The sequence below is a fragment of the Oncorhynchus keta genome, chromosome 19, assembly GCF_023373465.1.
Source record: "Oncorhynchus keta strain PuntledgeMale-10-30-2019 chromosome 19, Oket_V2, whole genome shotgun sequence".
Taxonomy (NCBI): domain Eukaryota; kingdom Metazoa; phylum Chordata; class Actinopteri; order Salmoniformes; family Salmonidae; genus Oncorhynchus; species Oncorhynchus keta.
The window spans coordinates 49556761-49579089 of NC_068439.1; the positions used below are offsets into that span (position 1 = coordinate 49556761).

Below are 22329 nucleotides of genomic sequence, written 5' to 3' on the forward strand. Positions count from 1 at the left end.
TGTTTTTGTGCTGGTCGAGGGCAGTCAGGTCTGGAGTGAACCAAGGGCTATATCTGTTCTTAGTTCTGCATTTTTTTAACCTTTTGGAGCATGCTTATCTAAAATGGTGAGGAAGTTACTTTTAAAGAATGACCAGGCATCCTCAACTGATGGGATAAGGTCAATGTCCTTCCAGGATACCCGGGCCAGGTCGATTAGAAAGGCCTGCTCACAGAAGTGTTTTAGGGAGCGTTTGCCTTTTACAAGGCATATTGACTTTTGAGAGTTTGAGAGAGACATACAGCAAGGCATACAGTAATCGCAGGTGTTGATTGGGAGAGCTAGCTAAAACAGTAGGTGAGACAACTACAGCTAATCAGCTAGCACAACAACAGCAGGTAAAATGGCGTTGACTAGGCAGAGAGGGTCGGATTAACTACACACAGAGCCTGAGTGCGGCTGGGGCCGACAGATAAAACATAAACAAGCAGAATGGAGTATCGTGATTAATGGACAGTCCAGCAGGCATCAGCTATGTAGCCAAGTGATCACAATGTACATAAATACAAGAGCCTACAGGTCAAAGTATAGTTAATATGCATATTGGCTACAGCCTCATGTCTAAACCAATGTAGCCAAACTTTAATGAGACTTTTTATTACATAAATATAGGCTAAAGGCCAGTCATGTTTGACAAATATAATGAAAGATCATTTCCATTCACGTCTTTAGATTTTTTTTGTAGACATACTCGAGGCGCGGTTCTTTCAGATCGAATGGTCAAAAAAGATCAGAGAGTGAAGGACCGTGTCTGTTATGTACCCACATCATCACCCACCTTGAACCTGAGCTGAGACGGTCAGCATTTTAAACGGTTTAACCAGAAATGGAATTGTTTAAAACCTGGACGTTTTATGTCATTTTCTTGCTAATTGCATATGGGAACATTCCCACATAGCCTATACAGCCATATGCGCATTGCTGAGTTTATAATATGAAGAAATAAAACGTCAACAACATTTTTAAGCTTTTGGATCTGTAGTCCCAGAACTGTCCCAGAGTCTGTTTTGAACCGTATACATATTTTGTCATCGCCCTTCATTTCGAGTCCTGGGGGTATTTATTTGGTTATGTATTTGGTTCTAATTGTAATTCTTTGATATTTTGTAGGCTACCGAGCGTGACCAACCATCCTCCAGGAGAGCCTTAAAAGGGGCAGTGTTGTATTTTGAGACAGGAAGTCAACAGGCAGAGTGAAGCCTACATTTGTTGTCTGATTCTCTATGGTCAAAAAAGATAGTAATGCATTTTATTTTGTAAAGTGGTTCCTTGCGTCATACAATGAGGTAAACATGGTGTTATAAACATGGTGTTATAAACATGGTGTTATAGACTTTCTTTTTTGTGTGTTTTTTTTGGGACAAGTGACTTTAGCTTTTGGACAAGTAAAACATCAGTCCTACTTGTCCAAAGGATAAATGGCTAAAAAAGTTAATGTCAAGCCCTGTACTTAAGACACACACACTCAACACACACACACGCACACACACACACACATCTAGCAGAGCTCCACTGCACGCTGAGAGAGGAATGTACTTATGAGAGTAGTGAGTCAGACAAGCAGGGGTCACCCTCTCTTATCAATGCAGCCAAATATATGACTCCCACATGCACTCCCTGCCCCACACCATCCAAGGAGTGTGTGTTGAGGGGGGTTGGCCATTCCAGCCAGGTTACATCTTAGAATGAAGAAGTACCCAGCCTAATATTGTAGATACTATCTATAAAATATGTCTTTACAAGGCGAATACAACTGAAGCTCAGTTTACACCAAGCTGGATTTTTGTTGATTTCCAATGTCACTGAATGTCAGGACTGTTAGTTATAAGGCTGGGATCCGATTTATTTAACGTTTTATTTAACTAGGCTAGTCAGTTAAGAACAAATTCTTATTTAAAATGACAGCCTACCCAGGCCAAACCCTCCCCTAATCCGGACAGCGCTGGCACAGTATATGCATGAACGAACAGCCATATTTCTGGTGTCGAGCAGCACATGTGCCTCTCTTTAAGTTTCTTCCTAGGCCCCCGCCTTTCTAGGGACTTTTCCCTAGCCACTGTGCTTCTGCATTGCTTGCTCTTTGGGGATTCTAGGCTGGGTTTCTGTACAGCACTTTGTGACATCTGCTGATTTAAAAAGGGATTTATGAAATACATTTGATTGATTGATTGATTGATAGATTGAACTGAAGGCTTACCATAATCTCACTGAAACAACACATGCTGCAGTGTTGTCACTCACTGTTTCCTTTAGCTCTGTAACGACCCTCTACTCGGTCTCTCTCTTACACACACGTGGGCGCTCACTTAGAATGCGGCAGACAAATGGACGGACTACGGGAATGTAATCCAAATGACTTTGCTGTTACTCTGTTGCCAGCCCACCCCATACTTACTCCCTCTCGGGTCTCTCTCTCTTTCACACAACAAACACACACACACACACGAGGCCTCCAGTCAGAGCCTGGGACTATATTTATCTCCCTCCCCACCTTATGAGTCTCGCCGTCTGGCCCGCTGACAGACTGCTGCCCCCCCAGCGCCTGAAGCAAACCTGGCTGTTTGACAAATAACCGCCTCGTGAATTTGGAACTGGGAGGTTTACCACATTTAAGTAGACCGTAAATAAACCACAACTCTATCCTTTAAATTAGGGGATTGAATTAGTAGGCGAGGAACTATTTCTCGAAAGAAGTTATACCTTCCGACGCTTGCTCTGACGCAACGTCACAGTAAACGTGTAACAGGAAGTGGAAGACTAGATTTAGCCAGGATAATTGATCTTTCGTAATATATCCAGGAGGCCAGTGAGTGTTGCCTGCCACGTTATTCATGGTAAGTCCGGTCACCAAGGTAGCCTTTGGTTGGTGTGTGGGGTTACCAAGACACTGTTTGCATTCGACAGTTCATGACATTCACATTTATATGTGTTTTGTCTTTGTCCTAGCGTTATGTCCTCCTGTCCTGCACACACAGGGTGTAGGTGTGTGTTCTCCTTGCACGTGTCTGTGTGTGTGTGTGTGTGTGTGTGTTACATCTTTAAAAATGAATTATTATCGATGCTGCTATTTATCTTGTGGCGTAAGTCGTGTGTGTACTAGCGAGGTAACGGGAGAGGGTGTGTAATGTCCTCGCACATCAAATAAAACCTCTGATTGGCTCTCGAATTCAAAATGCTTCTGTCTTCTCGCAGGACCCTTTTCTGTTTGAGCCCAACTGTCTGGTCAAAGTGGACGAGTTTGGCTTCTTCATCACGTGGAAGAGCGACGGAAAGGTACAGTCTCTCAACCAGATCTGTGTATATAAAAGGCTTCGTTCTCATCCTCTTACTCAGTGCCCTGTCTTTTGTGCTCTGAGTGTATTCAGAGAGAGAAAAGAAAGACATCCATCTCCTCGACCCTCACGACTTTACCGTTCCAGCCACAGGGCCAAGTCATAATTGGGGTGACGGTAGCGTGACTAAGGGCAGTGGTACTTGAAGTGGCCAAGGTAACAGAGGAGACGAGAGTTAGTCACTTGTTCCATTGTTCCCACCACCGTTAATACACTATTGATTGAGTTTCAAGGGCTGGAGCAGTGGAAGCTGAGGGTAGTTGGTGAAATATAGGCTGCTGCTCGCTGCTCATTGCCCTTAATATCTTAGACTAGGTACAGCTACAGGTAACTGCCAAAATAAATGAAAACAGCAACTTGCTAAGGAGTTGTGCCACCAGAACAGCTTCAATGTGCCTTGGCATAGATTCTACAAGTGTCTTGAACTCTATTGGAGGGATGTGACACCATTTTTCCATGAAAAATTCAATCATTTGGTGTTTTGTTGATGGCGGGGGGGAAACGGTGCCTTTAGGCGCCGCTCCAGAATCTTCCATAAGTGTTCTGTTGGGTCAGAGAGTTGAGCAGTCTTCGTCACTGAAGCTTCTGCCAAACTTTATTCAGAGAGGGTAAAGAAAGACAATGGTATAGAATGGACTTTATTCAGAGAGGGTAAAGAAAGACAATGGTATAGAATGGACTTTATTCAGAGAGGGTAAAGAAAGACAATGGTATAGAATGGACTTTATTCAGAGAGGGTAAAGAAAGACAATGGTATAGAATGGACTTTATTCATTTACATTTACATTTAAGTCAGAGAGGGTAAAGAAAGACAATGGTATAGAATGGACTTTATTCAGAGAGGGTAAAGAAAGACAATGGGATAGAATGGACTTTATTCATTTACATTTACATTTAAGTCAGAGAGGGTAAAGAAAGACAATGGTATAGAATGGACTTTATTCAGAGAGGGTAAAGAAAGACAATGGGATAGAATGGACTTTATTCAGAGAGGGTAAAGAAAGACAATGGGATAGAATGGACTTTATTCAGAGAGGGAAAAGAAAGACAATGGTAAAATGAATTCAGACAATGGTATAGAATGGACTTTTCATTCAGAGAGGGTAAAGAAAGACAATGGTATAGAATGGACTTATTCAGAGAGAAAGGGGATAAATGAAAGACAATGGTATAGAATGGACTTTATTCAGAGAGTGTAAAGAAAGACAATGGGATAGAATGGACTTTATTCAGAGAGGGTAAAGAAAGACAATGGTATAGAATGGACTTTATTCAGAGAGGGAAAAGAAAGACAATGGTATAGAATGGACTTTATTCAGAGAAAAGAAAGACAATGGGATAAATGGACTTTATTCAAGACAATGGGATAGAATGGACTTTATTCAGAGAGGGTAAAGAAAGACAATGGTATAGAATGGACTTTATTCAGAGAGGGTAAAGAAAGACAATGGGATAGAATGGACTTTATTCAGAGAGGGTAAAGAAAGACAATGGGATAGAATGGACTTTATTCAGAGAGGGTAAAGAAAGACAATGGGATAGAATGGACTTTATTCAGAGAGGGAAAAGAAAGACAATGGTATAGAATGGACTTTATTCAGAGAGGGTAAAGAAAGACAATGGGATAGAATGGACTTTATTCAGAGGGTAAAGAATGACAATGGTATAGAATGGACTTTATTCAGAGAGTGTAAAGAAAGACAATGGTATAGAATGGACTTTATTCAGAGAGGGAAAAGACAGACAATGGTATAGAATGGACTTTATTCAGAGAGGGTAAAGAAAGACAATGGTATAGAATGGACTTTATTCAGAGAGGGTAAAGAAAGACAATGGTATAGAATGGACTTTATTCAGAGAGGGTAAAGAAAGACAATGGTATAGAATGGACTTTATTCAGAGAGGGAAAAGAAAGACAATGGTATAGAATGGACTTTATTCAGAGAGGGTAAAGAAAGACAATGGTATAGAATGGACTTTATTCAGAGAGGGAAAAGAAAGACAATGGTATAGAATGGACTTTATTCAGAGAGGGTAAAGAAAGACAATGGGATAGAATGGACTTTATTCAGAGTGTAAAGAATGACAATGGTATAGAATGGACTTTATTCAGAGAGTGTAAAGAAAGACAATGGTATAGAATGGACTTTATTCAGAGAGGGAAAAGACAGACAATGGTATAGAATGGACTTTATTCAGAGAGAAAAGACAATAGAATGGACTTTATTCAAGAAAGACAATGGGATAGAATGGACTTTATTCAGAGTGTAAAGAAAGACAATGGTATAGAATGGACTTTATTCAGAGAGGGTAAAGAAAGACAATGGTATAGAATGGAGAATGGACTTTATTCAGAGAGGGAAAAGAAAGACAATGGTATAGAATGGACTTTATTCAGAGAGGTAAAGAAAGACAATGGGATAGAATGGACTTTATTCAGAGAGGTAAAAGAAAGACAATGGTATAGAATGGACTTGGATTCAGAGAGGGTAAAGAAAGACAATGGGATAGAATGGACTTTATTCAGAGTGTAAAGAATGACAATGGTTTATAGAATGGACTTTATTCAGAGAGGGTAAAAGACAGACAATGGTATAGAATGGACTTTATTCAGAGAGGGTAAAGAAAGACAATGGTATAGAATGGACTTTATTCAGAGACAATGGGAAAATTCAAAAAGACAAATGGGATAGAATGGACTTTATTCAGAGAGGGTAAAGAAAGACAATGGGATAGAATGGACTTTATTCAGAGAGGGTAAAGAAAGACAATGGTATAGAATGGACTTTATTCAGAGAGGGAAAAGAAAGACAATGGGATAGAATGGACTTTATTCAGAGAGGGTAAAGAAAGACAATGGTATAGAATGGACTTTATTCAGAGAGGGAAAAGAAAGACAATGGTATAGAATGGACTTTATTCAGAGAGGGAAAAGAAAGACAATGGGATAGAATGGACTTTATTCAGAGAGGGAAAAGACAGACAATGGGATAGAATGGACTTTATTCAGAGAGGGAAAAGACAGACAATGGTATAGAATGGACTTTATTCAGAGAGGGTAAAGAAAGACAATGGGATAGAATGGACTTTATTCAGAGAGGGAAAAGACAGACAATGGATTAGAATGGACTTTATTCAGAGAGGGTAAAGAAAGACAATGGTATAGAATGGACTTTATTCAGAGAGGGAACAGGAAAGACTGAAAGCTATTCAGCGTAGGATGCTCCTGTATGAAAAAGTCAAGAGGATAGAATGCCGTCTCTGATGGCTTGTAGGCGATTCGAGTGCCGTCTCCTTTTCCAATGGTACGTTCTTGCAAGTCAGTCAACTCAATGCGCATGGACGAAAGGAACTGCTTGAGACAGAACTTGACTTAGCCAAGGTGACTCTGAGACGGTTGCATCAAATGAACCCTCCCCATAGAGGAGAGAGAGGCCCATATCCTCGCTGAAAATGGACTTTAGCATTCATCAAACACTTCAGCAACAACACATGAAGCAGGGGTGTCCTGTACCCTACTCCTGAGTGTTCTTTTGTTCCAACCCTGCTGTAACACACCTGATTCTGTCAATTAGGAGGGGTTGGCTGCTCATGTTAGAAGGTAATGCTGGTTGGAGAGGAAGGGCTTTGTTATCCGTCATACTGTTGGGATTCAACCGTTGTGTAAGAGGATAGCAGGATATTCCTCCACGCTGATCGTATTACTGTCTCGCTCTCTGTCTCTCTCTGGGTTATTGTATTTATCGCTGCGACATGGGGGCATGTAGGCAGATGTCATTTCAAACAGCCGTATCTGGCCACTAGCAGCATACCGTATGTCTATGGAGCTTCTGGAGCAGACAGGCAGAACGCTACTGTAATCCAACAAAGCGAGGTGAGGTTTGGGGAGTGGGATGGAATATGTCTTTTTCTGTTTGGCATTGACAAGATCAATTTTACTCCCTCTGTCTCTCTCTCTCTCTCTCTCTCTCTTTCTCTCTCTCTCTCTACAGGAGGGCCAGGTTCTAGAATGTTCTCTGATCAACAGTATTCGAGTCGGAGCCGTGCCAAGGGTGAGCACCTTTAAAACCCAGTTTCCTCCCTTAGTCCCTACCTTCCTCCCTCCATCTTTCAAATACCCTTCTCACCCACTCCTCTCCATCCATCTCCTCGCCCTCACGACTTTACCGTTCCAGCCACAGGGCCAAGTCATAATTGGGGTGACGGTAGCGTGACTAAGGGCAGTGGTACTTGACGTGGCCAAGGCAACAGAACAGAACAGAAGAGAAGAGAAGAGAGTTAGTCACTTGTTCCATTGTTCCCACCACCGTTAATACACTCTTGATTGAGTTGGAGCAGTGAAAGCTGAGGGTAGTTGGTGAAATATAGCCTGCTGCTCGTTGCCCTTCATATCTTAGACCAGGTACAGCTACAGGTAACTGCCGAAATAAAGGAAACATCAACATAGTGTCTTAATAAGATATTGGGCCCACTGCAAGCTGCCATAACAGCTTCAATGTGCCTTGGCATAGATTCTGCAAGATTCTACACTCTTTTTACCCACGTGTTTTACTTTATCTTGGCAATGACCTGTACGTTCAAACGACATGAAATATGTCATACTGTTTTAACCCTCCAGGTTTGTATCTAAAGTGAGTCATTTAGCCTTGGATGTTGTTTCTTCTCTGCGAGGGATACTGTAACAATGCCTTTTACAATGTAGTTTGTTAGTTAGTTGCCTCAATAAAACAATGATTTCCAACAGACAAAAAAAAAAGCTATCTGAACACTCTTTGATGGAAACAAATGCATTTAGGCTGATTGGCTGTTCCGTGTCCCTGAAAGTGTTTTTCTGCTTTCTTTAAACAGAAGGGACTTCATGAAAATACAGCAAACATTAACCACAGAGTATTCCTTTCATGAACACCAGGGCTGATCTCACACACACACACACACACACACACACACACACACACACACACACACACACACACACACACACACACACACACACACACACACACACACACACACCACACTCGCACACAAAAACACAACTATGTTTAACTATATTTGTGAAGACAATTGATTCCCATTCAAAATCCTCCTAATCCTAACCTTAACCATAAACAAATACTCCTAACCTTAACCTTAAAGTTAACCCCTAAACCTAATTCTAACCCCAAACCTAGGCCTAAAATTTCCTCACTTCTCAGAATTTGTGTTGGTTCACTATTCTTGTGAAGACTTTCTGGTACTCACAAGTATAGTAAAATGTGTACACACGTACACACGTACACACACACACACACACACACACACACACACACACACACACACACACACACACACACACACACACACACACACACACACACACAGCTACTCCTTCCATTACATATGGACTCCCTCAATAATTCTGTGGTCTTGTCCTGCTGCAGTGTAATGTTTGGCATCCTGGGGTCCTGAGGGAGTACCAATACGGATGCCTGACTATAATAAAGGTGTGCTTTCTCAAAAACGCCGGAGAACAAACCACTCGCTCAGCTCCGAACAAATACTCAAACATCTGAAAAGACTCGTTGGTGTGTGTGCACGGATCAGTGCACGGATCACAAGGTAGCGTGTGTACTGTTGACAGAGCGGGAGGTCCTCTACGTCTGAGACAGTGTATGTGACTGCGTCTGTGCATGGCGTACGTGTGGTGTGTGTAAGCCTGTGTCCCTCCCCCCTCCCTGTCTGTGTTTGGTAAGGTTACGCGTTCTTCTTGGTAAACAACAGACAAAGAGCAACTCATCTCATGGCTGATCTCGGTTCGGATTGCTAACACGATTACACAATCGCACAGCTATTGCCGCTAACTCAATGAACAAAGAAAGAAGAATCACGTTGAGGATATTTGGCTGTATTCGCTTTAATAAACAGAGGCTGGCTTTGCAGAATGAATCGTCTGTTGCTTTCCAGCTGATTCAATCACACAACAGTTATTCTGCTTGTTCTCGATAGTTCAAAGTATAACGCAGGAAGGGGAATCCTCAACTAATAAATGTTACATAGGAAAGTTATCTAACATTCTGTCTGAGACGGATGAAATGGGTCAAAGAATGTCACGTTTTGAAATGACTTGATAGGATTCTGTTGGTCTTTAATATAATACAGTTGAAGTCGGAAGTTTACATACACTTAGGTTGGAGTCATTAAAACTCGTTTTTCAACCACTCCACACATTTCTTGTTAACAAACTATAGTTTTGGCAAGTCGGTTAGGACATCTACTTTGTGCATGACACAAGTAATTGTTTACAGACAGATTATTTCACTTATAATTCACTGTATCACAATTCCAGTGGGTCAGATGTTTAACACTAAGTTGACTGTGCCTTTAAACAGCTTGGAAAATTCCAGAAAATGTCATGGCTTTAGAAGCTTCTAATAGGCTAATTGACATCAATTGAATCAATTGGAGGTGTACCTGTGGATGTATTTGAAGGCCTACCTTCAAACTCAGTGCCTCTTTGCTTGACATCATGGGAATATCAAAATAAATCAGCCAAGACCTCAGAGAAAAAATTGTAGACCTCCAGTAGTCTGGTTCATCCTTGGGAGCAATTTTCAAACTCCTGAAGGTACCATGTTCATCTGTACAAACAATAGTACGCAAGTATAAACACCATGGAACCACGCAGCGTCTGTCTCCTAGAGATTAACGTACTTTGGTATGAAAAGTGCAAATCAATCCCAGAACAACAGCAAAGGACCTTGTGAAGATGCTGGAGGAAACAGGTACAAAAGTATCTATATATCCACAGTAAAACGAGTCCTATATCGACATAACCTGAAAGGCCGCTCAGCAAGGAAGAAGCCACTGCTCCAAAACCGCCATGAAAAAGCCAGACTACGGTTTGCAACTGCACATTTTGGAGAAATGTCCTCTGGTCTGATGAAACAAAACTAGAACTGTTTGGCCATAATAACCATTGTTATGTTTGGAGTAAAATGGGGGAGGCTTGCAAGCCGAAGAACACCATCCCAACCGTGAAGCATGGGGGTGGCAGCATCATGTTGTGGTGCTTTGCTGCAGGAAGGACTGGTGCACTTCACAAACTAGATGGCATCATGAGGATGGAGAAGTATGTGGATATATTGAAGCAACATCTCAAGACATCAGTGAAAGTGAAAGCTTGGTCACAAATGGGTCTTCCAAATGGACAATGACCCCAAGCATACTTCCAAAGCTGTGGCAAAATGGCTTAAGGACAACAAAGTCAAGGTATTGGAGTGGCCATCACAAAGCCCTGACCTCAATCCCATAGAACATTTGTGGGCAGAACTGAAAAAGCATGTGCAAGCATGGAGGCCTACCAACCCGACTCAGAAATGTTTGACCCAAGTTCAACAATTTAAAGGCAATGCTACCAAATACTAATTGAGTGTATGTAAACTTCTGACCCACTGGGAATGTGATGAAGGAAATGAAAGCTGAAATAAATCATTCTCTCTACTATTATTCTGACATTTGGCATTCTTATAATAAAGTGGTGATCCTAACTGACCTAAGACAGGGCATTTTACTAGGATTAAATGTCAGGAATTGTGAAAAACTGAGTTTAAATGTATTTGGCTAAGGTGCATGTAAACTTCTGAATTCAACTGTATCCCTCTCCTTCTCTCTCTGCCTCTCGCTCTCCCTCTCCATCCCCCTCTCCCTCTTCCCCCTCGCTCTCCCTCTTCCCCCTCGCTCTCCCTCTTCCCCCTCGCTCTCCCTCTTCCCCCTCGCTCTCCCTCTTCCCCCTCGCTCTCCCTCTTCCCCCTCACTCTCCCTCTTCCCCCTCCCTCTCCCTCTTCCCCCTCTCTCCCTCTTCCCCCTCTCTCTCCCCTCTCCCTCTTCCCCCTCTCTCCCTCCCTCTTCCCCCTCTCTCTCCCTCTTCCCCCTCGCTCTCCCTCTTCCCCCTCCCTCTCCCTCTTCCCCCTCCCTCTCCCTCTTCCCCCTCCCTCTCCCTCTTCCCCCTCCCTCTCCCTCTTCCCCCTCCCCCTCTCCCTCTTCCCCCCCTCTTCCCCCTCCCTCTCCCACTTCCCCTCCCTCTCCCTCTTCCCCCTCGCTCTCCCTCTTCCCCCTCTCCCTCTTCCCCCTCCCTCTCCCACTTCCCCCTCGCTCTCCCTCTTCCCCTCCCTCTCCCCTCTCCCCCTCTCCTCCCTCTCCCTCTTCCCCTTCTCTCTCCCTCTTCCCCCTCTCTCTCTCTCTCCCTCTTCCCCTCTCTCTCTTCCCCTCGCTCTCCCTCTTCCCCCTCTCTCTTTCTCCCTCTCCCCTCCCTCTTCCCCCTCGTTCTCCCTCTTCCCCATCCCTCTTCCCCCTCCCTCCCCTCTTCCCTCTCCCTCTTCCCCCTCTCTCTCCCTCTTCTCTCTCCCTCTTCTCCCTCTCCCTCTTCTCCCTCCCTCTTCCCTCTCCCTCTTCCCCCTCTCTCTCCCTCTCCCCCTCTTCCCCCTCTCTCTCCCTCTTCCCCCTCTCTCTCCCTCTTCCCCTCCCTCTCCCTCTTCCCCCTCCTCTCCCTCTTCCCCCTCCCTCTCCCTCTTCCCCCTCCCTCTCCCTCTCCCTCTTCCCCCTCGCTCTCCCTCTTCCCCCTCCCTCTCCCTCTTCCCCCTCTCTCTCCCTCTTCCCCCTCACTCTCCCTCTTCCCCCTCCCTCTTCCCCCTCCCTCTCCCTCTCCCTCTTCCCCTCGCTCTCCCTCTTCCCCCTCCCTCTCCCACTTCCCCCTAAGATTCGCTGTCTTCTTTCGAGGCAGTGGGGAAGAAAGAGGAGGAGCTCCCTCTTCCCCCTCCCTCTCCCCTTCCCCCTCTCCTCTCCATCTCCCTCTTCCCCTTCTCTCTCCCTCTTCCCCCTCTCTCTCTCTCTCCCTCTTCCCCCTCGCTCTCTCTCTCCCCCTCTGCTCTCCCTCTTCCCCCTCTCTCTTTCTCCCTCTCCCTCTCCCTCTTCCCCCATGTTGGTTCTCCCTCTTCCCCATCCCTCTTCCCCCTCCCTCTCCCTCTTCCCTCTCCCTCTTCCCCCTCTCTCTCCCTCTTCTCTCTCCCTCTTCTCTCTCCCTCTTCCCTCTCCCTCTTCCCCTCTCTCTCCCTCTCCCTCTTCCCCTCACTCCCTCTTCCCCCTCCCTCTCCCTCTTCCCCCTCGCTCTCCCTCTTCCCCCTCCCTCTTCCCCCTCCCTCTTCCCCCTCCCTCTCCCTCTTCCCCCTCGACTCCCTCTTCCCCCTCCCTGGGAAGATCTCCCTCTTCCCCTCCCTCTCCCTCTTCCCTCTCGCTCTCCCTCTTCCCTCTCTCTCCCTCTCCCCCCCCCTCTCTCCCTCTCCCTCTCCCTCTTCCCCCTCTCCCTCTCCTTCTCTCTCTCTCCCTCTCCCCTCTCTCTCTAGGACCCTAAGATTCTGTCTTCTTTCGAGGCAGTGGGGAAGAAAGAGGAGGAGCTGGAGGGATGTGTCATCTGTGTCTGTAGTGGGACCGACCTCGTCAACCTCTCCTTCATGTACATGGTGGCTGACAGCCCAGACACAGCTCGGGTAAATACACAACGTTAACATCATGTTATGACAGCATTGATACAACGTTCATACGACATCCATACCGCATTAACACGCTGCGACTGATCCATTAAAACTGGCACAGGGCTCATACAACACTATTACAACATGAATATAACGTTACTCAACTCTAACAGAGCCAGTCAACCCCTAGTGTTGCACATGTTGGTAGTGAATCCAGACAATGCTAGGGTAATGCCGTCACGCAGCCAGGGTTTCTCTCTGTCCCTCTCGCTCTCGCCCTCTTTCCCCGCGAGCCCTTGCAGGGGTCATCATGCTAAACATTGCACTCTGGTGGTGACATGGAAAGCTGTGGCTAGTGTTAGAAGAAATGTGTTAGAAGAAATGTGTTAGAAGAAATGGGAAGATTGGAGTTCTCAGTCAGCTGGGAGCAGAAGACACCCTTTTAATTGTCTGATTACTGAAGAAGTGAACCGATGTATCAGTGAACAGATGTATCAGTGAACAGATGTATCAGTGAACAGATGTATCAGTGAACAGGTGTATCAGTGAACAGATGTATCAGTGAACAGATGTATCAGTGAACAGATGTATCAGTGAACAGATGTATCAGTGAACAGATGTATCAGTGAACACATGTATCAGTGAACACATGAACACATATCAGTGAACACATGTATCAGTGAACACATGTATCAGTGAACACATGAACACATATCAGTGAACACATGTATCAGTGAACATGTATCAGTGAACACATGTATCAGTGAACACATGTATCAGTGAACACATGTATCAGTGAACACATGTATCAGTGAACACATGTATCAGTGAACACATGTATCAGTGAACACATGTATCAGTGAACATCAGTGAACACATGTATCAGTGAACACATGTATCAGTGAACACATGTATCAGTGAACACATGTATCAGTGAACACATGTATCAGTGAACACATGTATCAGTGAACACATGTATCAGTGAACACATGTATCAGTGAACACATGTATCAGTGAACACATGTATCAGTGAACACATGTATCAGTGAACACATGTATCAGTGAACACATGTATCAGTGAACACATGTATCAGTGAACACATGTATCAGTGAACACATGTAAACACATGTATCAGTGAACACATGTATCAGTGAACAGTATCAGTGAACACATGTATCAGTGAACACATGTATCAGTGAACACATGTATCAGTGAACACATGTATCAGTGAACACATGTATCAGTGAACACATGTATCAGTGAACACATGTATCAGTGAACACATGTATCAGTGAACACATGTATCAGTGAACACATGTATCAGTGAACACATGTATCAGTGAACACATGTATCAGTGAACAGATGTATCAGTGAACACATGTATCAGTGAACACATGTATCAGTGAACACATGTATCAGTGAACAGATGTATCAGTGAACAGATGAACAGATGTATCAGTGAACAGATGTATCAGTGAACACATGTATCATGAACACATGTATCAGTGAACACATGTATCAGTGAACACATGTATCAGTGAACACATGTATCAGTGAACACATGTATCAGTGAACACATGTATCAGTGAACACATGTATCAGTGAACACATGTATCAGTGAACACATGTATCAGTGAACACATGTATCAGTGAACACATGTAAGTGAACACATGTATCAGTGAACACATGTATCAGTGAACACATGTATCAGTGAACACATGTATCAGTGAACACATGTATCAGTGAACACAACAGATGTATCAGTGAACACATGTATCAGTGTAAGTGAACACATGTATCAGTGAACAGTGAACACATGTATCAGTGAACACATGTATCAGTGAACACATGTATCAGTGAACACATGTATCAGTGAACACATGTATCAGTGAACACATGTATCAGTGAACACATGTATCAGTGAACACATGTATCAGTGAACACATGTATCAGTGAACAGATGTATCAGTGAACACATGTATCAGTGAACACATGTATCAGTGAACACATGTACACATGTATCAGTGAACAGATGTATCAGTGAACACATGTATCAGTGAACACATGTATCAGTGAACACATGTATCAGTGAACACATGTATCAGTGAACACATGTATCAGTGAACACATGTATCAGTGAACACATGTATCAGTGAACACATGTATCAGTGAACACATGTATCAGTGAACACATGTATCAGTGAACACATGTATCAGTGAACAGATGTATCAGTGAACACATGTATCAGTGAACACATGTATCAGTGAACACATGTATCAGTGAACACATGTATCAGTGAACACATGTATCAGTGAACACATGTATCAGTGAACACATGTATCAGTGAACACATGTATCAGTGAACACATGTATCAGTGAACACATGTATCAGTGAACAGATGTATCAGTGAACACATGTATCAGTGAACAATGTATCAGTGAACAGATGTATGTGAACAGATCAGTGAACACATGTATCAGTGAACACATGTATCAGTGAACACATGTATCAGTGAACACATGTATCAGTGAACACATGTATCAGTGAACACATGTATCAGTGAACACGTGTATCAGTGAACACATGTATCAGTGAACACATGTATCAGTGAACACATGTATCAGTGAACACATGTATCAGTGAACACATGTATCAGTGAACAGATGTATCAGTGAACACATGTATCAGTGAACAGATGTATCAGTGAACAGATGTATCAGTGAACAGATGTATCAGTGAACAGATGTATCAGTGAACAGATGTATCAGTGAACACATGTATCAGTGAACACATGTATCAGTGAACAGATGTATCAGTGAACAGATGTATCAGTGAACACATGTATCAGTGAACAGATGTATCAGTGAACAGATGTATCAGTGAACAGATGTATCAGTGAACACATGTATCAGTGAACAGATGTATCAGTGAACAGATGTATCAGTGAACAGATGTATCAGTGAACAGATGTATCAGTGAACAGATGTATCAGTGAACAGATGTATCAGTGAACAGATGTATCAGTGAACACATGTATCAGTGAACAGATGTATCAGTGAACAGATGTATCAGTGAACAGATGTATCAGTGAACAGATGTATCAGTGAACACATGTATCAGTGAACACATGTATCAGTGAACAGATGTATCAGTGAACACATGTATCAGTGAACACATGTATCAGTGAACACATGTATCAGTGAACACATGTATCAGTGAACACATGTATCAGTGAACACATGTATCAGTGAACACATGTATCAGTGAACACATGTATCAGTGAACACATGTATCAGTGAACACATGTATCAGTGAACAGATGTATCAGTGAACACATGTATCAGTGAACAGATGTATCAGTGAACAGATGTATCAGTGAACAGATGTATCAGTGAACAGATGTATCAGTGAACAGATGTATCAGTGAACAGATGTATCCGTGAACAGATGTATCAGTGAACAGATGTATCAGTGAACAGATGTATCAGTGAACAGATGTATCAGTGAACAGATGTATCAGTGAACAGATGTATCAGTGAACAGATGTATCAGATGTATCAGTGAACAGATGTATCAGTGAACAGATGTATCAGTGAACAGATGTATCAGTGAACAGATGTATCAGTGAACAGATGTATCAGTGAACAGATGTATCAGTGAACAGATGTATCAGTGAACAGATGTATCAGTGAACAGATGTATCAGTGAACAGATGTATCAGTGAACAGATGTATCAGTGAACAGATGTATCAGTGAACAGATGTATCAGTGAACAGATGTATCAGTGAACAGATGTATCAGTGAACAGATGTATCAGTGAACAGATGTATCAGTGAACAGATGACGCTGAGTTGTTTGATGTGGTTGTTCTTAGTTGGATTCCTGATAAGACACATATAAGAGACGGAGCGGGGGGGGGGGGTTGGTTAACGTGGGGTTTATGCCAAATGAATGATAATAAACTACCTAGAGTTGCCATCACCAGCTGAACGTGAAGGTCCCACACACTTGCACACGCTCATTCATGCTACCTTGTTCTCTTGCTCTCTCGTATACAGACACCAAACACACACACACACACCATCTCACACACTCGACAGGTTAGTTGCAGCAGACCTGAAGAGCTGACACAGTCGTTCACATCGGCACAGCCTGTGAACAATACACACATGCGCACACACACGTAGCCCAGAGACAAACGGAACGCTGCCTCACGTATTAAGGGTAATGTCCGTTGAAAGAGATGGGAGCCGGACAAGATGTGTTATAGAGAGGAAGAGAGAGAGCGAGGCGAGGGAGATCTGAAATCAACGGTGTTTACACACACACACACACACAGGCAGGATGGCTGTGTGCATACATCTGCATCTGCTGTTTGGTCGTGGCTGCTTTGAAATGAAACAGAGAGAGGAAATTAGACAAACACTGTGAGCGAGGAGAGAACACACACACACACACATAGACACAGTGAAACCCGGATACGATGTGAGTAAGTAAACGTCCGGACGCGCGCGTGTGTGTGCATTGTGTAAGTTCACTACATGGCCTAAAGTATGTGGACACTTGCTCGTCAAACGTTTCCTTCCAAAATCAGGGATATTGATATGGAGTCGGTCCCTCCTTTGCTGCTATTACAGCCGCCACCCTTGTGGGAAGTCGTTCCACTAGATGTTGGCACATTGCTGTGGGGACTTGCTTCCATTCAGCCACAAGAGCATTATTGAAGTTTGCCGATAAGGCCTGGCTCGCTCTGTGCAAGCCAGTCAAGTTCTTCCAAAACCGATCTCTAGAAACCATTTCTGTATGGACCTCGCTTTGTGCACGGGGCCATTGTCATGTTGAAGCAGGAAAAGGCCTTCCCAAACTGTTGACCCAAAATTGAAAGCACAGAATTGTCTATGATGTCATTGTATGTTGTAGCGTTAAGATTTCCCTTCACTGGAACTAAGAAGCCTAGCCCGAACCATGAAAAACAGCACCAGACCATTATTCCTCCTCCACCAAACTTTACAGTTGGCACTATGCATTGGGGCAGGTAGCATTCTCCTGGCAATCCTGATTCGTCTGTCTGACTGCCAGATGGTAAAGCGTGATTCATCACTCCAGAGAACGCATTTCCACTGCTCCAGAGTCCAATGGCGGCGAGCTTAACATCGTTCCAGTCGACGCTCGGCATTGCGCATGGTGATCTTAGGCTTGTGTGCGGCTGCTCAGCCATGGAAACCCATTTCATGAAGCTCCCGACGAACAGCTCTTGTGCTGACATGTGCTTCCAAAGGCAGTTTGGAACTCAATAGTGAGTGTTACGATATTTACACAATATGCGCTTCAGCACTCGGCGTTCCCGTTCTGTGAGCTTGTGTGTCCTACCACTTTGCGGCTGAGCCGTTGTTGCTCCTAGATGTTTCCACCTCACAAAAACGCCACTTAAAGTTGACCGAGGCAGCCCTAGCAGGACAGAAATCTGATGAGCAGACTTGTTGGAAAGGTAGCATCCTATGACTGTGCCATGTTGAAAGTCACTGAGCTCTTCAGTAAGGCCATTCTGCTGCCATTGTTTAGCTATGGAGATTGCATGGCTGTGTGCTGTATTTTATACACCTGTGAGCAACGGGTGTGGATGAAATAGCTGAATCCCCTCATTTGCAGGAGTGTCCACATACTTTTGGATATATAGTCTATGTATGTGTGAACACTTGTGTTTGTTTGTTTGTTTCTTTCTCTGTTTGTTTGCAGAAGTGGACGGAGGGTTTGAGGTCAGTGATCCACAATTTCAGAGCCAATAACGTCTGTCCTATGACCTGCCTCAAGAAACAGTGAGTAGACACACATTCATATTTTCCTTAAACCCTAAACCTAACTCGAACCCTTAACCCCTAACCCTAACTCCTAAACCTAACCGTAATAGTAACCCTAAACCTAACCCCTAAGCCTAAAATAGCCTTTTTCCTTGTAGGGACCGGCTAAATGCCCCCAACTTGTCTGAATTTTCCTTGTTTTACGAGAGAACCCCACCCCCCCCAAAGACACACACACACACACACACCTCAATATGTGTCGTCTCTCCTCTTCTTTTTTCTTTAGTTGGATGAGGATGTGCTTTCTGACCAATGTGAACGGCCAGATCCCAGTGAGAACGTAAGAGACACTTCGGTTGGTAATGACATTTATCAGTCATTTGAGTTCATCCAATGGGCGTTGTGACGACGGCTGACCTCGCTCTGTTTCAGCATCACACGGACATTTGCGTCTGGGAAAACAGAGAAAGGAATCTTTCAGGCTCTGAAGGAACTGGGGCTGCCTAGCGGGAAGGTAAATTGGATGCTTTGCACGGCTCCCCCTTTTTTTGCTGTTATTCTGTCCGTCGGATCTCCCTTCCGTCTTCACAATGGTGGCGTGAGAACACTGCTGTGTACACCGTGTGCCCCTGGTGTAAACACGTGTAAACCGTTCTCTCCCTCAGAACGATGAGATAGAACACGCAGCGTTCCCCTTCGACATCTTCTATGCCCTGACTCAGAAGATCTGCCCTCGTACTGACATCGAGGAGCTCTTCAAGAAAATGTGAGTGGTCACCAACTCCACTCCCCCAGACCTCTTCTGCTTGCTGTAGTCTCCTCTCTCCATGATCTAACCTTTGCTCTACTCTAGGAAGCTAGCGGCGCCATAAATGCTAGCCACATCTGAGTGTACAGTAAGGGTAGGAGTAGCAAGGTCTTACACTGGTTGAGAAGACATCTTGTCAACGTCAAAACTGGTTGTAAATATGTGTTTTCAGCCAGTTTTGCTCACTGGTCAGGCGTATACAGCACAACATCTATATAGCATTGATACATCAATATAGCAGTGATACTTGTAGTGAAGAGGTATTTAGTAACAGTTTGGGTTGATAACTGTAGTGTGTATATACTGTTTATGTGAATGACAGGAGAGAGTGTTGTTCTACGGTGCATTCAGAAAGTATTCAGACTCCTTTTAAAAAAAAAATGTTACGTTACAGCCTTATTCTGAAATGGATGAAATAGAAAAATGTCTTCATCAATATACACACAACAACCCACAATGACAAAGCTTATTTACATAAGTATTCAGACCCTTTGCTATGAGGCTCGAAATTTTAGCTTTTTTTTAGTTCAGTTGATTGGACATGATTTGGAAAGGCACGGTCTATGTAAGCCCCCACAGTTGACAGTGCATGTCAGAGCAGTGACCAAGAACCCGATGGTCACTCTGACAGAGCTCCAGAGTTCCACTGTGGAGATGAGAGAACCTTCCAGAAGGACAACCATCTCTGCTGCACTCCACCAATCAGGCCTTTATGGTAGAGTGGCCAGACGGAAGCCACTCCTCAGTAAAAGGCACTTGACAGCCCACTTGGAGTTTGCCGAAAGGCACTTAAAGGACTCTCAGACCATGAGAAACAAGATTCTCTGGTCTGATGAAACCAAGATTGAAGTCTTTGGCCTGTATGCCAAGTGTTACGTCTGGAGGAAACCTGGCACCATCCCTATGGTGAAGCATGGTGGTGGCAGCATCATGCTGTGGGAATGTTTTTCAGCAGCAGGGACTGGGAGACTAGTCAGGATCGAGGGAAAGATGAACAGAGCAAAGTACAGAGAGATCCTTGATGAAAACCTGCTCCAGAGCACTCAGGAGCTCTGAGTGGGGCGAAGGTCCACCTTCCAACAGGACAATGACCCTAAGCACACAGCCAAGACAACGCAGGAGTGGCTTCGGGACAAGTCTCTGAATGTCCTTGGAGTTATCCAGCCAGAACCCAATCGAACATCTCTGGAGAGACCTGAAAATAACTGTGCAGTGACACTCCCCATCCAACCTGACAGAGCTTGAGAGGATCTGCAGACAAGAATGGGAGAAAGTCCCCAAATACAGCTTCATACCCAAGAAGACTCGAGGCTGTAATCGCTGCCAAAAGTGCTCCAACAAAGTACTGAGTAAAGGGTCTGAATGTGATATTAAATTTTTTTTAATACATTTGCAAACAATGTTAAATGTTTTATTTGCTTTGTCATTATGTGGTATTTTGTGTAGATTAATGAGGATTCTCTTTTTTTGCCCCTCCATTTTAGAACAAGGCTGTAACGTAACAAAATGTGGGAAAAGTCAAGTGCTCTGAATGCTTCCCGAATGCACTGTCTGTTGGTGCTTTGTTTGAGAGATCAAATCTCTTAGACGGCCTACAGCTGCTCTACTAATAACCCCCGGACAACCTAATCTGCTTAATCAGGGACACATTAACACGTTTCTTTTAAATCAACTCAACGGTTATTAAATGTTTGACCAGTGGTGATGTTAACATGTTTCTAGAATGTTCTTATGAAAGTGTAACATGACAGTGCTCTATTTTGACCCTTTCTAGTTACTGACTGACTGAGAGGGTTTTAAGAATCCTAACATTTTGTCTTTCTAATGAATTCCTTTGCAGCAATGGGGACAAAAGTGATTTTTTAAACGTAGACCAGTTAGTCAGCTTTCTGAATGAAGTAAGCTCTTTATCATTCATTAACTTCACTGTGTGACTGCTTGACCCCCTCCCCTCTCACCTGGCACAGGGTAGAAGTTGCCCTTAGGCACAGATCTAGGATCAGTTCGCATTTGGGGGGGATAACAATGCAAGACTGACCTTAAATCATTGTCTAGGGATAATTTCATCCTGACCCTCTAAGCTGCACGCCCCCCCCCCCCGCATCCCCGCATACTTGTGACTGATTGTGTAACCCTGGCGACCTGGGGAGGGAGGGGCTCCCTGTTCGGCCATCTTTGCCTGTTCCTTGCTGCCTGTTTGTCTGTCTCTGCTTTGGCTGAAAAACATACCTTCCACTTCTACCTTCTGTACGTGTGCCTGCTTCTCTTTCTCTGTGTGCAACACCGAGTAGATTCCGAGTAGTACAAAAGCTCTGGAAAAATGTGTTCCCTTCTGCTTTAGTGGCCAGTGGTGTTGTCATGTGTCTCGTCTTGTAAGACTACACCCGCTAGCTCCCTACTTCTGACGAGCACACACACACACACACACCTCTTCTCCCCACCTCATTGCAGTCGCTCTGTACCAGTAACTGGCTTTTTGGTTTTCATTGTCACTTGTCAACACCCACAAATAAAAGATGTGTTTGTACCGGATAGTACTATATCCATTGTCAATGTAAGGTGTCAACCCGCATTTTGTTTATAAGCGTCAGCTGTGTGTGTGTGTGTGTGTTTTAATTGCTGTCTCTTGCCATAATGGTCCCGATCCTAACCTGAGAAATTGAACAGAGGTGGTTCGTTAAAGCAACCCGCGCATGATATGTAGTTTAACCCTTGCGTAAGACCTGAAAACTGGCGCTAGCTTCACGAGCTAATTAGATCAGCGGGATACAATAGTTTTATGGCACGCAGAAGACACCCGGGTTCAACTCAGTTGGTCACATGACTCGTGCTCGTCAAGTT

General features: G+C 44.0%; 1 protein-coding gene across 7 annotated transcripts in view; it reads left to right on the forward strand.

Moving 5' to 3' along the window:
• LOC118397711 (1-phosphatidylinositol 4,5-bisphosphate phosphodiesterase beta-4-like) overlaps positions 1–22329 on the forward strand; it is a 167067-nt gene that overhangs the window by 106238 nt on the left and 38500 nt on the right. For all 7 annotated transcript variants that reach the window (XM_052470717.1, XM_052470711.1, XM_052470710.1 and 4 more), the window contains 8 exons: positions 3232–3312; positions 7364–7423; positions 12749–12892; positions 18619–18698; positions 18967–19020; positions 19113–19194; positions 19346–19446; positions 21329–21386. In XM_052470717.1, the coding sequence (XP_052326677.1) occupies positions 3232–3312; positions 7364–7423; positions 12749–12892; positions 18619–18698; positions 18967–19020; positions 19113–19194; positions 19346–19446; positions 21329–21386 (660 nt within the window). The remainder of the gene's footprint in view (positions 1–3231; positions 3313–7363; positions 7424–12748; positions 12893–18618; positions 18699–18966; positions 19021–19112; positions 19195–19345; positions 19447–21328; positions 21387–22329) is intronic.